This window comes from Mustela nigripes, chromosome 2, assembly GCF_022355385.1.
Source record: "Mustela nigripes isolate SB6536 chromosome 2, MUSNIG.SB6536, whole genome shotgun sequence".
NCBI classification, from domain to species: domain Eukaryota; kingdom Metazoa; phylum Chordata; class Mammalia; order Carnivora; family Mustelidae; genus Mustela; species Mustela nigripes.
In genome coordinates this window covers 14,682,866-14,696,848 of record NC_081558.1, presented here as the reverse complement: position 1 = coordinate 14,696,848, position 13,983 = coordinate 14,682,866, and the positions used below count along the sequence as shown (strand labels likewise).

The 13,983-nt window shown below is 55.2% G+C and overlaps 2 protein-coding genes across 5 annotated transcripts in view; both read right to left on the bottom strand.

The window, feature by feature from the left end:
- Window positions 1-11,552, bottom strand: part of SLC25A42 (solute carrier family 25 member 42) — a 26,952-nt gene extending 15,400 nt beyond the window's left edge. For 2 of the 3 annotated variants that reach the window (XM_059389498.1, XM_059389497.1), the window contains exon 1: window positions 11,475-11,552. Coding sequence is in view for 1 of the 3 variants with exons in the window: in XM_059389496.1 (XP_059245479.1) it covers window positions 4,310-4,371 (62 nt within the window). In the remaining 2 variants the exon portion in view is untranslated. Of the gene's footprint in view, window positions 1-4,309; window positions 4,397-11,474 lie in introns of those variants that run through there. The other variant, XM_059389496.1, reaches the window with a different exon arrangement.
- Window positions 3,774-13,983, bottom strand: part of ARMC6 (armadillo repeat containing 6) — a 28,092-nt gene continuing 17,882 nt past the window's right edge. The window contains exons 9-10 of one of the 2 annotated variants that reach the window (XR_009402345.1): window positions 4,310-4,406; window positions 3,774-4,197 (exon numbers count right to left, since the gene is read on the bottom strand). The gene's annotated coding sequence lies outside the window, so the exon portion shown is untranslated. Of the gene's footprint in view, window positions 4,407-13,983 lie in introns of both variants that reach the window. The other variant, XM_059389492.1, reaches the window with a different exon arrangement.

The following is a 13,983-nucleotide window of genomic DNA, read 5'->3' as shown; positions in this document are numbered from 1 at the left end:
GGGGGGGGGGGGGGGGGGGGGGGGGGGGGGGGGGGGGGGTTCTGGACCGGAAGGAGCCCTTTAGGGGAAGCACTGGGGAGGCCTGCGGCCAGACTGGAGGGGAGCTCCCATGTGGCATTGCTGCCTATTTTCTGCCACCTGACTGTGCCCGGTACGGTGCTAACCAACACTGGGGGTGGCTAGGTGGAGCATCTACTGGAACTCTTAGCATTTCTGCTACTTTTCTGTCACCCTAAAATAAAGACTAAAGAAAAAAATGCCCTATGAAAACCATGAGCTTCTGGATGTGCCAGAGGTTTCAGAGAAACACACTTCAGATGCGTGTGGCTGTGGAGGGGCTGGGGGGCTGATCTGGCTCCTTCTTGTCCACTTGGGGCCTCCAAGCCAGGGGTTTAGTGTGTTGGGTTGGGGAAGGGCGCTGGCAGCCCTGGGAGCCCCGTGCAAGGGACTGGGGGTCCCAGTTTGTGGGGAGACCAGCACCGTTCTTGGCAGGGAGAGCCTGACCTTGGTCTCTCTTGGGAGTGGGGTGCTGGAGGTCACAGCTGCAGGCCCTCAGGCTGAGGCCTTCACCCAGGGCCCACCTGTGGCTCTGCACGTGGGCTGAGAACAGGGTGAAGGCAGACACTACACACGATGACATGACGGCAGTTTTAGGAACTCCCTCTGCTCCCGTGCTCTTTAATCTGACCGGCCTTCGCCACCGATAGGGGTGCTGCTTTACCGATGGGGAAACTAAGGCAGCACGAGTTCCCCTGCTGGAGACAACTATGGTGGTAACCGCTGCCACCATCAATTAGGGGTGTCGTGGTCACTGGTTTCTTTCTCCACCTTGCTGATGAGACACAGAAAAACTTGGGTCAGACCAAGGGCATAAGGAAATCCAACCCTGACACCAGATTCCAAAGTCATATGGCATATATCCAAAGTCAAATGGCCATATCCTTCTCCTTGGAGTCCTTACCCTTGGACAGCCCCAGGACCTGATGATTCTTCTAGAGAACCATGTGCCCCTTAAGACTTTGCTTAACCTGAAGGAACAGCAGGGGAGGGAAAGCGGGGTGAAGGTCCAGCCTCCCTCAAGCATCCCCTGAGGACAACTTGTACCCAGCCCTCGGACAACCTGTTCACAGAAGTGTCGTGCACCTAAAGGGACAGCATGGGTTCCTGGGCTGCAAGCCAAGGGGCCCAAGGCTCTGTGCCTGGGGCGGGAGCCTGGAAGAGGCAGACAAGGGCTGGCGAGGCCACCCACAGGGACAGACAAGGAGGGGCACTGGGTGAGCAGTCCCTGCTGTGGGCTGGCACCTGGCAGAAGGAAGGAATGGGAAGAGGTCCTTGAGGGACCAAGGCCTGAGAACTTCCAGTCTTGAACTTGGAAGGTAGCCCTGGTCTGCCGGCTCCCACAAGCCTAGAAGAAGCCGCAGAAATCATGTCTGGGGTTGATACCCTGGGCCTTGCATGATTTGAAAAACCTAATATCCTGGACACAACCTAAGCGCATGAGGCACACAGCAGACTGGGCATTTGAAACACATTCTGAAACACGGACATCTGAAAACACGGACCGAAGGTCTGAGTGGGAGGAACCCCGGCTGCCCGACCTTCTGGACGTGGGGCCTCATGTGAAGCAGTGCCCAGGGATTCTGAGGCTCTGGTTCCCTGGCAGTGGAGGACAATAAGGGGCAGTGGACAGTGGCCCATGGCGGAATCTGATAAAACAGAACAAGAAGAAGCAGGGGCCTCTTGAGACCCTGCAGTGCCATGGCCTGAAGAGCCAAGAAGGGCGACCAAAGAGGGAGCCTGGCTCGAGGTGCTGGTCGTGAAGGCGGCCCAGGCTGTCCGGGTCGGTGAGACTGTTACAACTCCTGTTCCAACACGACTGTCCACACAACTCTGGGCTTTGTTCCGTCTGGCCATTTAGTCCCCCAGCTGCCCTCTTCTGCCCCAGAATCCCACGCCCTCATGCCCCAAGCCCATCTGTCTGAGGTGTTTTCTCACCATGAGCCTGCGGTTGTGTGGTCTTGGGAGGACCTCGCCGGTGAGGTGACATTATACCTGAGAGTACAGACTTAATCCCGGTGAGGCCGACTTGGACCTCTTGGTCAAGGTGGGGTCTGCGGCCATCTGTCCGCCTGCTGAGTGACCCTGTTCTAGACTCTTCTCTTTGGAACCAGTGCCCCATGGGGAGTGGGGGGGGCAGTTAAGCTCCCCTCCTGGAGCGGGAGAATCGACATCCGTGACTAGGAATTCTTACACCAAGACTGTGCTCTCTTCTTCCCAACTGACCGACTTCCTCAGTCCTTTACTCAGATCACAATGACCTTGCGGACAGCTACTTAGGCTCTGTTACTGATCTGCTGTTCCAACGCTGGCCCCAGGCCGAGATCCCTTCTGCCCACTGGACGTGGAGGGGCAGGTTTGGGGTGGGGGGCAGGAGGGCAGTGGGAGGACTGACACTGTGCAGATAACAAGCGGTAGTCCAGAGGATCCCAGCAGCGGCAGGAGCTGGACCAGGACGCTAGAGGACAGGTGTGAATGTGCCCGAGCCTGATTCAGCAGATACAGAGGTGAGGCTGGGTGGTGCAGGGACCAGTGCAAGCTCCTGCCTGAGGCCCAGCTCTGCTGCTCATCTCCCTGGTCCTTGCTGCTCCCATGTCATCCCTCTACCCCACTCGCTCACCGTGCTCCCCCGGCTTTGGGACACCTCCCCCCTGCCCCAGCCTTCCACAGGGTACTCTGGGTTACTCAGAGGCCGGGAAGGGGGCACTGAAGGGAATTCACTCCTCTGCTCCCAGTAAGACGAGCCCGGCAAGTTGGAATGGTGCTGCTGGGCAGGCCAGGCCTTGGCCAGGCTGGGAGCCTGTGATGGGGGCTGACGCTTTTAGAATCCTCCTGTCCTGATACTCAGGGGGATGGTCCTAGAAAGGGGAGACCTGAAGACCGGCGTGCTTTGGTCCAATATGGACACCCCTCTGGGGTTGAATCCGATGATCCATGTGCCTGCAGAGTGTACACCCTGGGGAGGTGGCACCACAGTGGGCAGGGGAGATGGCATGGGGAATGCGGGCAGATGGCCCACAGGGATGCTGCTGAGTGGGACTCTGCGGCAGGAGAGATGCAGGGCAGGGTCTGTCCTGGGGTCTGGGAAGGCCTCCTGAGGAACGTGCAGGGTGGGAGTGGTGGAATGAGCTCCCCGGGGTGGCTCAGGGAGAAAAGGGGACTCCCCAAGGCCGGAGGCAGCTCAGGCTGGTGCACGTGGGCTATCAAAGGCTCTGCTTGTGGGAGAACACCAAACACCCACGCCCCACAACACCCCTGCTGGTGCTTCCACCTCCAGACTGCAGCCAAACTGACCACCACACGCCTCCCCCAGCACCTCTCTCAGTGCTGGCGACCCTGAGACTGCATCTGGGGACTCGGATCGCTAGTACAGCCTGTCTCACGGGGATGTCGAGCACCTTCTGTGAACACAGTCACACGCCTCCGGTGCCACACGACAGAAAAGGATGAGCTGCTGTCACACACAACGACAGGGACAAACCTCGGACATAACAGTGGAGAGCGAGAAGCCAGCGCGAAAGACTGAGCACTGACCGAGTCTAAGTACAATCCAAACACAGTCACACAACGTGGTCTGTGCGAACAGTGGCATGTCACTGAGCTGTAAAGAGGAAGGACCTTCTGACACGAGCCACACTGCGGATGAACCAGGGGTCAAGTGCAATGGGGCCACCTCCACCCCACATGCCACGGGCAGAGAGCAGTCACAGACCAGCCCCAGTGAACAAAAATTCATTTTTTCACATCGTATTTCTGTTCAAGCAATCTTACCACCCATCAAAAAGCACAGCAAAGCAGGACGGGGGTGGGGGGTACAATTCCACAAGCGAGGTCTAGGAATGGTCTAGGAAATGGGAACCAGGGCTCTGGGATCTTAAGCAGCCCAGTCTGTAAGCACCCCCATCCCCACAGCAGCTCCGCGTGTGCCTCCATCCTGGTACATGCGCACGCACGCACACGTGTGCCTGGCTCCCTCAGCTCCCTGGCCAGGGCCACCATTCCTGTTGGTGAGTGCGTGGCGCGCCACTCCAGGCGACAAAGAAAATGTTTGCGCAAACGCCGTTGAGCGGGTATGTGGGGTGGGGGGGCAGCTTCACAGTTGATGGAGTTTACAAGCCATCACGGAATGGATCCTGTAATCTTTCAGTAAACGGAAGCCAATTAACATCCTCTCTGGCTGTTGATAAAGGCTGTTTTCTTTTCCAGTTAACGGGCATTAACTTCTGCCATTAAGAGAGCAGTAGCATCTTACATAATGGCTGTTCCCTGGTGACCCAGCCCCGACCAGCTGTTGCCCGTCTCTCCCTGCTGCATTCGCTTCTACTTGGGTCTTCCAGACAAACTGGCCTCTGCAAGACACAGAACATCTCACTGTCAATCACTGTCCTGGGTCCTTTCAACACAGGGCTGCTGACACCTGTTACCAACTGCACTTGAATGACCTACAACAAACCAAGGTACTCAACACCACTCACGCTCCTCTCACCTGTGGAAAGCCCTCATCCCCACAGAAGTCTTGGGTTTTCGCAGGGGGAGCCTAGCACAGTGCTTGTTATCTACTCAATTATTTGCTGGTTGAAGTCACTAATTTTTTGGACATACCAAGTTTTGCTTTGGCTGTACTCTCCCCACCCTGGGCCTGGCAAACTCCTCCACAGCCTGCAAAGCCCTTCCTAAATGTCCTGGCCTCGCCTCCCAGAACTTAGTTGCTCTGCCCCATCCTGAGCACTCTGTGGTCCCCTGTGGCATGAGACGGGCTGCTTTCCACTGGCTTCCCCAGCTGGGGCGGGGCGGGGGGAGGCGTGTCTGTGGGAGGCAATGCCCGGGGCTGTGTTCAGGGTCCTTGCTTAGCAAGCAGTCAGAGGCACATACCTGCTAACAGGGGCTTCTGCTATCTGTCATCCGGCCCCTCCGGCACCCCTCACAGGGCAGCAGAAATGCACCTCTTCTACCCTGTCCACGTCCTTCCCCAAGTAGGACCATATAGGTTCCCAGCCACACCACGCTGGTGTGGTGGGAAGATGGGGTCCGGCGTGTGACCTTGGGCATGTTACTAAACCTCCCCAGGGGGCGCCTGGGTGGCTCAGTCAGTTAAGCGTCTGCCTTCGGCTCAGGTCATGATCCCAGGGTCCCGGGATCCAGCCCCACATCAGGCTCCCTGCTCAGTGGGGAGTCTGCTTCCCCCTCTCCCTCAGCCTGCCTCTCTGCCTACTTGTGTTCTTTCTCCCTCTGTCAAATAAATAAATAAATAAATAAGCAAGCAAGCCCGCCAGCCTCCCCAGGCCTCCATTTCCATCTGTTACTCTATTGGGGTAACACTGGTCGGCTGGGTCACAGGTGTGGGTAAGTATCATTCCGCCTTATACTAAGGAGTCAGACATAGCTGGGATGGAGCCCATTGCACACCACCCGGTCCTACTGAGTGGGCCTCCCCAGTTCCTAGATCTCACCATTCAGCCTGCATTCCCCATGCCAGGGCCTCTGAAAGAGCTAAGCCTCAGTTCCTGGCGTCCAGCATAGCCCCACCCCTGCTTTCTCCAGGTTCATTTCCCCAAAGCATTAAATAGAAGCTGGCTGGTGGGGCCCTGCTGCCCGCCACATGACAATGGTTTAGGAAGCACGTGTTCCAGCCAAGCGCTCTGCCAATGCCAGCGCCCCTGTCCCACACAACGGGCGGCGCCATCTCCCACAATGACATTCAGAGCTAGCTGACACTTGGCTTTGACCCGTGAGCTCCAAGCCAAAGGGGCTGCTCACAGTCCCCAAATCTATCCCTTCTTCAAGGCCTGGCTCCCACATGCCCCCTTGCCAGCCCAAGGCTAGACCAGCCTAAGGCCTGACCAGTAATGGGTCCTGTCTGCCTGTCCAGTCTGCTGGAAGCCAGGCCCGCCAGCCTCGTCCCTCCCCTCCTTCAGCTAGAGGATCTTCCTCCAGCTCTGGGCTGCTACTCCAGGGAGTTCTAAGAACACCTGTTCCAGAATCCCCAGGACACTTGTACGGGATTCCTGAGCTCCTCCTCAGGCTTAATTTGGGGTCTGCTTAGTGAGGCCTGGGAACCTGCCCTTACGGTAGGGACACATACTATAGACTGGATGGGACTTGGGTCAGCATGGCTAATTAACACTGAATGCAAACATGTATGTTCTCTTTTTCCACTCATCCCATGGCAAAGGCACATGACCTAGAGACGGAATAACGGTGATGACTTCTGTCGGGAGCACTTCATGGGCACATTTCATCAAGGCAGGCTTGCAAATGGTCACAAGGTGTTGTCACCTCCTGCCCCAGTCCCGGTCCCCTGTGCTGGGGAGGCACGGGCTGGGCTGCTAAGGGCTCTGAGCTCAGGTATGGTGACCGTGCCTTGTTGGCAGTGGCCTCGAGGTGAGTCCCCTCCTGTGCCTGTTATGGGCTCCATGGACCAGGTCCCTCAATCTCCTCTCCCACTCCTTGCCTTGTGTTCCCAAATACCCAGGCTCTCTTGTTCCCTTTGCTTGCAATGCTTTGCCATCTAGCTAACTCCTTGCTGGCTTTCAGATCTCTGAGAACCTTCTGCTCCCTGAGTTAGCATCCCAATCCTCTGCTAGAACTCATCAATTACAGAGCTCCAGTCATTTGGTGAGAACGGATCCACATCTCCGTCCCCTACCCTTCTGAGCCCCAGTGTTTCTGCCTCCTCTGCATCTGTCCCTGTCTCACAGGTATTTACAGACTGTAGGACAATGGTATGGTCAGGCTTCAAGTTCGTTCCATTCCTGGAGCCCAGGCTCCGGGCACCATGGTGGCGTTTTGGCCGTCTTAAAGATACCCATGTCTAACAGCAGCATAAAGCATGAGTGCCACCGGTGACTTGCCTAAGGGACAGGGGTCTGGATTCGGGCTAACCTGCGTCCATCTTGGCTCCTGTTATGTTCTCCCCTTGGTGACTCTTCTACAGACTAGAATATCTAGGACCAAGCTCACAGTCCAGTAAGCACAAGCTGAGGGCGGGCAAAGATCAAAACATACATGCAACATGTTCGCTTGTCTCCGTCCTTGCTAGCTCTGGGCAGATGCCTCCACCTTCCAGTAAGAAGGCAGGTTGAGTGAGGGGCTGCTCACTTCAACCGCCCAGCCCTGTTTTGCCTGAAACAGCAGAGGCAGCCTGACACACACTTCTTTGAATAACATCCTGGCAGAAATTCTGGCTTTACAGCTGGAGGGGTTAAATGGTGCACCCCCCCCCCCCCAAAGTTCATGGCCATCCAGAATCTCAGAAAGTCACCAAATTTGGAAATAGGGTCTCTGCAGGTGAAATGAGTTAAGGATATTGAGATGAGATCATACTGAATTTATGGCGGGCCCTAAATCCCACGATGGGTTTCCTTGTAAGAAGAAAAACACAAAGGGAAGAGCGATGTGTGAAGATGGGGGCAGAGACTGGGTTGACGTGGCTGTAAGCCAAAGCCCTGAGGACTGCCAACAGCCACCAAGCCAGGAGAGGGGCCTGGTGACATTCTCCCTCCTGTCCGTTGGGAGGAAGCGACCCTGCAGTCTTAGTCTGCTGGGGCCGGTGACAGAAGACCAATATGTCTCACAGACAATATGTCTCACAGTTCTGGAGGCTGGGAAGTCCATGATCAAAGTGCCAGCAGACTACGTGTCTGGTTGAGAGCCCTCTCCCTGGTCCACAGATGGCTTCTTGCTGTGCCTCACCAAGCAGAAAGGGCAAGGGCCCGCTTGTAAGGCCTCCGATCCCATTCAGTAGGGCTCCACCCTCATGACCTAATCACCTCCTCAAGGCCCCACCTCCTAAAGCCATCACTTTTGGATTAGCTTTCAACACAGGAATTTCACGGAGACCACCATCCATCGGAGACCACCATCCATCTCTAGCACCCGGCAACACCTTGATTTTAGCCTTCTAACCTCCATAACTATGGCGGAATGACTTCCTCTTGTCTAAAGCCACCCAGTTTGTGGTATTCTGTTACAACAGCCCCAGGACGCTGACACGACAGGAGTCTAAGGCCAATGCTCCTGGCACCAGCGGGTGCCCTGCCCATGGCCCTGAGGTCATTCCTCCCCTCCCTGGATCTCTCAGGTCGCCCTGTTGACACAGCTCCGACAGAAAACCTGGCTTCTGCTGACCTTTGTTGAGACCCTAGAATCCAAGCACTCAGCTGCAGCAAAAGGTACTCAGGGAAGAAAACAAACGTTGACAAGCATATTTTAAAAATAGCGCAGTGACCGGGGAGGGGCCGCCGGGGGCCACGTTCTATCTCTTCAGCTGAGTGTCACCTTTGTTATCCTGTACACTCTTTTCACACGCACATTACGGACTTGCTATTAAGAAATATTTCGCACTCCAAATAGAAAATATAACGCATTTTTAAAAAGAGCTGGTTGGCAAAACCCAATCAAGCTAATAGTTCTGATCATCTCAGCATTCCTCTAGTATCTAACTGCCAAAACCGAAAAACAAAAACAGGACGGGTGGGAAAAGGCCTGGCCTCAGTCTGATGATGCCCTCCACCTGGCACCAATGGCGGGAAACAGCTGACAACTTCCCCCAAAAGATTTAACATCTGACTTATCTCAATCTCATCTGACAGTCAAGTTCTCCTGCTGGATCCAAAGGGAAAAACAAAAACTTAGTAACAGCCAAAATCTTAAATCTCCCCTCCCAGGACTGTGGCCAATGACCAGGTCTGTCTCTTGCAAGTAACGGACCCACCCCCCTCACCCAACCCGGCCCCTCGTCAAACCCAAGGTTTCCTCCAGAGCTCTACAGAGGAGGGACTCAAATATTCCTTGGATTGAACTTTAGTCCAACTGGGGAAGAGGAATAGAGATATAATGTTTAATCACCACTGCACGGGCCAGAACACCCAAGAGATGGACAGAAAGCCCAGAAGTGGCGTTCAAAAGGATCTCTCGTGCTGCGCTTTACCTATCAGACTAGAGAAACCAGGACACTTGATTGTTAACTGTTCTGGCGGCTGGGAGAGGAAACAAGCAAGCCAGTTTTACAGCGGAGAGAAAACTGAGGGAGGAACATTACCATTTCAATAGACATGCCCTTTGGCCTGGCCTCTCCTAGGAAGCTCCCTGAAGACCAAGGGGTTTCGGAAGCATCAGGGCTGGAACCCACACATGATCGTTGCGTATCTGCTCATGACTGTGTCCATCTATTCATTTCAGCGCAGCTTGTAGGAGAAAGTATGAGTGACAACTTCAACAGTCGTTGATAAGCGACTGGCTATAAAACTGGCACACCCATTTGGTAAGAATCTCAGGTAAATCTATCAGGGGTTTAAAAGAGGTGGGGGATATACAAGCCATAGATTATCTCTGGTAGGAAACAGGGCAAGTTGACCATGGATGCTTCCAGAAGGGTACAGGGTGCAGACAAACCCGCCTGGTTTTCACTGTATGTCCTTCTGTATTTTTTTAACCATATAAATCAAATACTTTGTCCAAGTTTATATATTTGCGTATGTATATATGTAACATATGTACATCTGTAGTATATAAAACGTATGTATATGCACATATATATGTATACATCTACATATACACACACACACATGCACATACATAAACACAAACATCTTAAATGACACTCTTGGAATGTGGACAGAAAACCCCCTTGGCTTCGGTTTCTGAAGGTGAAGGTGACATGACCCTCTGGCATATTTTGGCACCATCTTTGCCAGGAGAGACAGAGGGGGTGAGGCACTATACAGACTTCACAGGAAACCACACCACGTTATGACTTTTCCACAACAAAGCTACTGTCTCCTTCTATCCTGCACACTTGCAAATCATACTCCAGGGAACTTACACAGTTCCAGAAAGATCATTACTCCCAGCACCTCATCAGTTTTACAGTTTGGTTCAGAGTGGTTATAGTATTAGCTCTCCTCACTGAGCCACCCAGGCGCCCCAGTATTAGCTCTCCTCAATCTGAAGAGTGTTTCCCTACTCTCTAGGTTTATCGACTTTAAGAGCCCAAGGAGTTCTTGAGGGTCTCTGGACTGCAAGAGCTGGGGTCAAAGGCCGGAAGCCTGTAACTCCCTCCCAGGCGACCCAGCCGCTGGAGGCAGCCAAGGTGCTGAAGTCCTGCCCCTGCAGTATCCCCGCCCCCACCCAGCCCGGGACACTGAGACACGTGCTACAGCAACGATCAGGGGCCGCCCCTTCCAGCTCAGTCTTTCCGGACTCAAAGTCATGACTCCTGAGGAACAGCTGCAGAGAAGGTGGGGGTCCCCTCCCCTACCGACCCCTCAGAGAAAAGCACAACAGATGGGCAAAAATGGGGAAGGTCTACATAGAAGGGTCAGCAAAGCTCAGGGAGGGATGGGCTCTGCCTCCCCAATTCAAGTCTCTTTATGTTTGTTGCTGATAAAATGGAGATAATTCTGGGTTTGCATGGCCAAAGGGATTATTGTAAGCCTGGAAATCACTTTACAGACTGTCAAAAAAGAAAAGATAACATCTGGGTGGGCTCTTCTTTTGGGTGGGGGAGGGTGATATCCTGAGATTGCTAGGCTTGGGTGAATGTTGGGGGACCTGGATGTATGCGGGACAGGGGTGGTGGTGGTAGTGGTGGTGGTGGGTTGCGGTTCAAGGATTACAGAGAGGGGCACAAATACAGGTGCACATTTAAGAAAGTACAGGTGGGCACACAGCCTGGGCTGTGTGATGGAGAAGGCCTGGAAACGCACAGAGCAGGTGGAGGGATGGGGGAGATTACCTGAAGGCCCTGACCCAAGTGGCTGAAGGAAGGAAAGAAGCAAGAGAGGGGCACAGACCTGGACATGAGCAAAAGCAGTGAGGGGATATGAACCGGTCCAGGTGTGAGTGGGGGCCACGAGTTGGGCACCACAGGCTCAGGCGTAAGTGGAGGGGGTGCAGGCCCAGTGGCAGAGGTGGGGGTGCATGGATCTGGGTGTGGAGGTCTCATCAGAGGAAGGATTTTAGGTGATCTGAGGGGTATCCATAAGGACGGGGGCGGTGGCAGGTGTGTGAGGGAGAATATCGGTGGGGACACAGACTCAGGTGCGTATAGGTGTGAAGATCCAACTGTGCCAAGCGCCTGGAGACACGGCCCCAGAGGCGTGGGGGACATCAGCGAAGTGGACAGTCTCAGGTGTATTGGGGGGGGGGGTGTCAACAAGGAGGGACATGGTGTCAGGTGTGCGCGAACTGTGAGGGTTCAGATCCGGCTAGAAAGGCCCCCAAAGAGCACCAGACGCGGGGTGTGTGTGGGGCAGGGGGCTTTAACCTCTCCCTACCCCTGCGACGCTGCTGTCACGCCCTGTTTCGCCCTCCCCCGCCCCCGGACCAACGACAAGACAGTGCCTCGCCCTGGCTCGGCCCGAGGGGCGCGGGTCCCCGGACGCCTGCGTCACCCCGCGCCCTCTGCTCCCCCTCACCGGCTGGGACGAGTCGCCTTCACCACCACCGCCGCCGCCGCCGCCACCGCCGCCTCCGGCCACCTCGGCTCCGCCTCGCGCACCACCCCTCCCAAGCGCGCGCGGCGGGAGGGGTTCACGCCACGCTCCGATTGGCTGCACGATGGCCAGTCGGCGTCGAAAAAGACAACGATTGGTTGTCATGAGACAGACGGGCAGCTCCCAAGGCCAGTCACTGATGGGTAGAGGCGGGCTTTTGGGTAAGGTTTTCGGTCCCAGAGGTGGTCCTGCAGGGTGCGAGGTGCTGGAGGTGAGAGCGGGGCGGTAGGCGAGGATTGGAGCTCTGGCAGAAGACGAGCATCCCTAGTAACCAATCCCTGAGGGGCAAGGGCAGGGCTCCGAAGTGGCTGGCGCGGTTGGCGCTAGAAGAACGGAGGGCGTAGCCTAGAGGGCGATGAGGATTGGCTGCGACGCCGAAGACAGGCAGGCCCTGTGGCCGATCGCAGGGGCCGTGGGCGGTGTGCCTCGCGACTGGGCAGGAGAGCGCAAGGTGCAGAGTTTGGCCCGGAGCGCGGCGACGGTAGGTGGCCTCAGGTGCCCCGGGCCGGGTACCCTGAGGCTGTGTGGAAGAGGCAAGCCCTCGGACCTCGCAGGGCGGAGGCAGGACCTCCAACTCTGGCTGTGAACATGGGCCATCGCAGCTGAAAAGACTCCTGGATGATTTTACATTCCTTCACTCCCCGCTATTTCCCTGCCAACTACAGGGAGAAGGCAGACTCTCTGAGGACACTCAGGCTTGTCCTCTGCAGCTCCGGGGTGTTGTGAAGACGCGGGAACAGGTGGGATCCCTACCCATGAGCTTTATGGCTTTCCGCAAGTATTGTACTTGTCTGATTTCAAGCTTTCTCGTTTACGGGATCCAATGGCAGCCCCATCCGGCCTCCTCCCGGATAAGCCTTTGTGAATCAACTGAAAACTAACCACTATCTCATGAGGTCAAAGCGACCACTGGCCATTTTACGGTAACAGAGTGCAGAGAGGTCCAGCTCCTTGCCCACAGTGCTCCAAGTGGCTGAATCTAAGGGTGAATTTAGAGCAGCCTGCTCTTTGGAAGTGGGGTAAAGCAGTGTCAGAAAAGAGCAACCAGGGCCCTGAGCCATCTGGGCCGATTCCATGTCCAGCCATAGGCCCAAGACATAACCTTGGGCAAGGTGGTTGTGGATCAGTTTCCTCAGAGGACAGGGATTCCTACACCTTGATCTTTACTCTTTTGGGCTTCTCCTCTGGGAGAACTTATATCTCAGCCCTTGCCTTGACCTTCTGGTGGAAGCACTGGACCCTCAGCTTCTCTGTGAGGTGAAGTTCATGGGATTCTTTGAAGACAGATGCCAGCAGTTTAGAGAAGACACCTGCCATCCAGTGCTTCGCTGTGTCCCTGGCACTCCCCTCAAGTCCACCCAGTTCTCTGACTCACCAAATGCACACTCCTAATCTCGAGGGCAGAAAGGGTTACAAATGTTCCCAGATACTGGCTCTTATTTCCTCTAGGTGCCGGCTAGGGTTGGTGGAGATCAAGTTCAGAACCAGGGAATGCTGGGAGGGAGCAATCTGAAGCTAGGCCTTAATAAGGGTTCACATTTCAGGGCTGGGCAAGTCCCCTGCCTAGTGCTTAATCCACAACATCTCAAAGGGCTGCCGGTAAGGACGGGGAAGGGGAAAACACTGAGGCTCACACTGTCAATGTCACTAGCCTGAGGCCACCATCTGACTCAGGATATTCCCGTGATATTCCCACCTGGGCCTCTCTCCCATACCTCCCTACTGTGGTTTGCTTCCCAGCCAACTTCCAGGTCCTGATCTCCATTCTGCTCTCTGGACAAGCAGAGGACATTGAGGTCCGCTGAACACCTAATGGGTATCAGATCCTTACTGGGTGATTCCTAGATGGTGGAGGGAGGCGATAGCACCTACTTTGCCCATGAGAAAACTGAGCCTCACACTACAAGTGTTCCTTGCTGAAATGGCCAGAGGCTGGGTTTGAATCCCTGCTGTTTTTTACTCACTGGCCACCAGACCTTCGGCAAGAGACTCAAATTCTCTGCTTCAGTTTCTCCAACTACCTCCCAGGGTTGAAGGCAGCACTAACGAGATGAATGGAAGTAAAAAACTCACAACTTCACTGGTCCACAGCCAGCACTTTTTGAGTGTTGGTGATAGATAAACTGTTCTCGGGGCCTGTTTCCCTTTCTGTAAATAGCACTTCATGGAATGTGGACATAGACCAACTATGGGTGGGGTTTGCCACCCAAAGAGGGAGAGATATTCATGTAGGAGTCCCTACCCACAGCACCCACCTGCCAGGTCCTGGGAGGGAGGCAGCAAGCTCCTGGAAGGTCTCACGGTACTCCCAGGGACAGTGCCAACTGAGGCAAGGGTCAGGCAGCAGCCCAGCACCAGGCTGCCTCTCCTGAGAGTGCCAAAGGCACTGCCTGGGCTCTGGCTTCTTTTGCTTGTCAGCATGCTGGCGCCG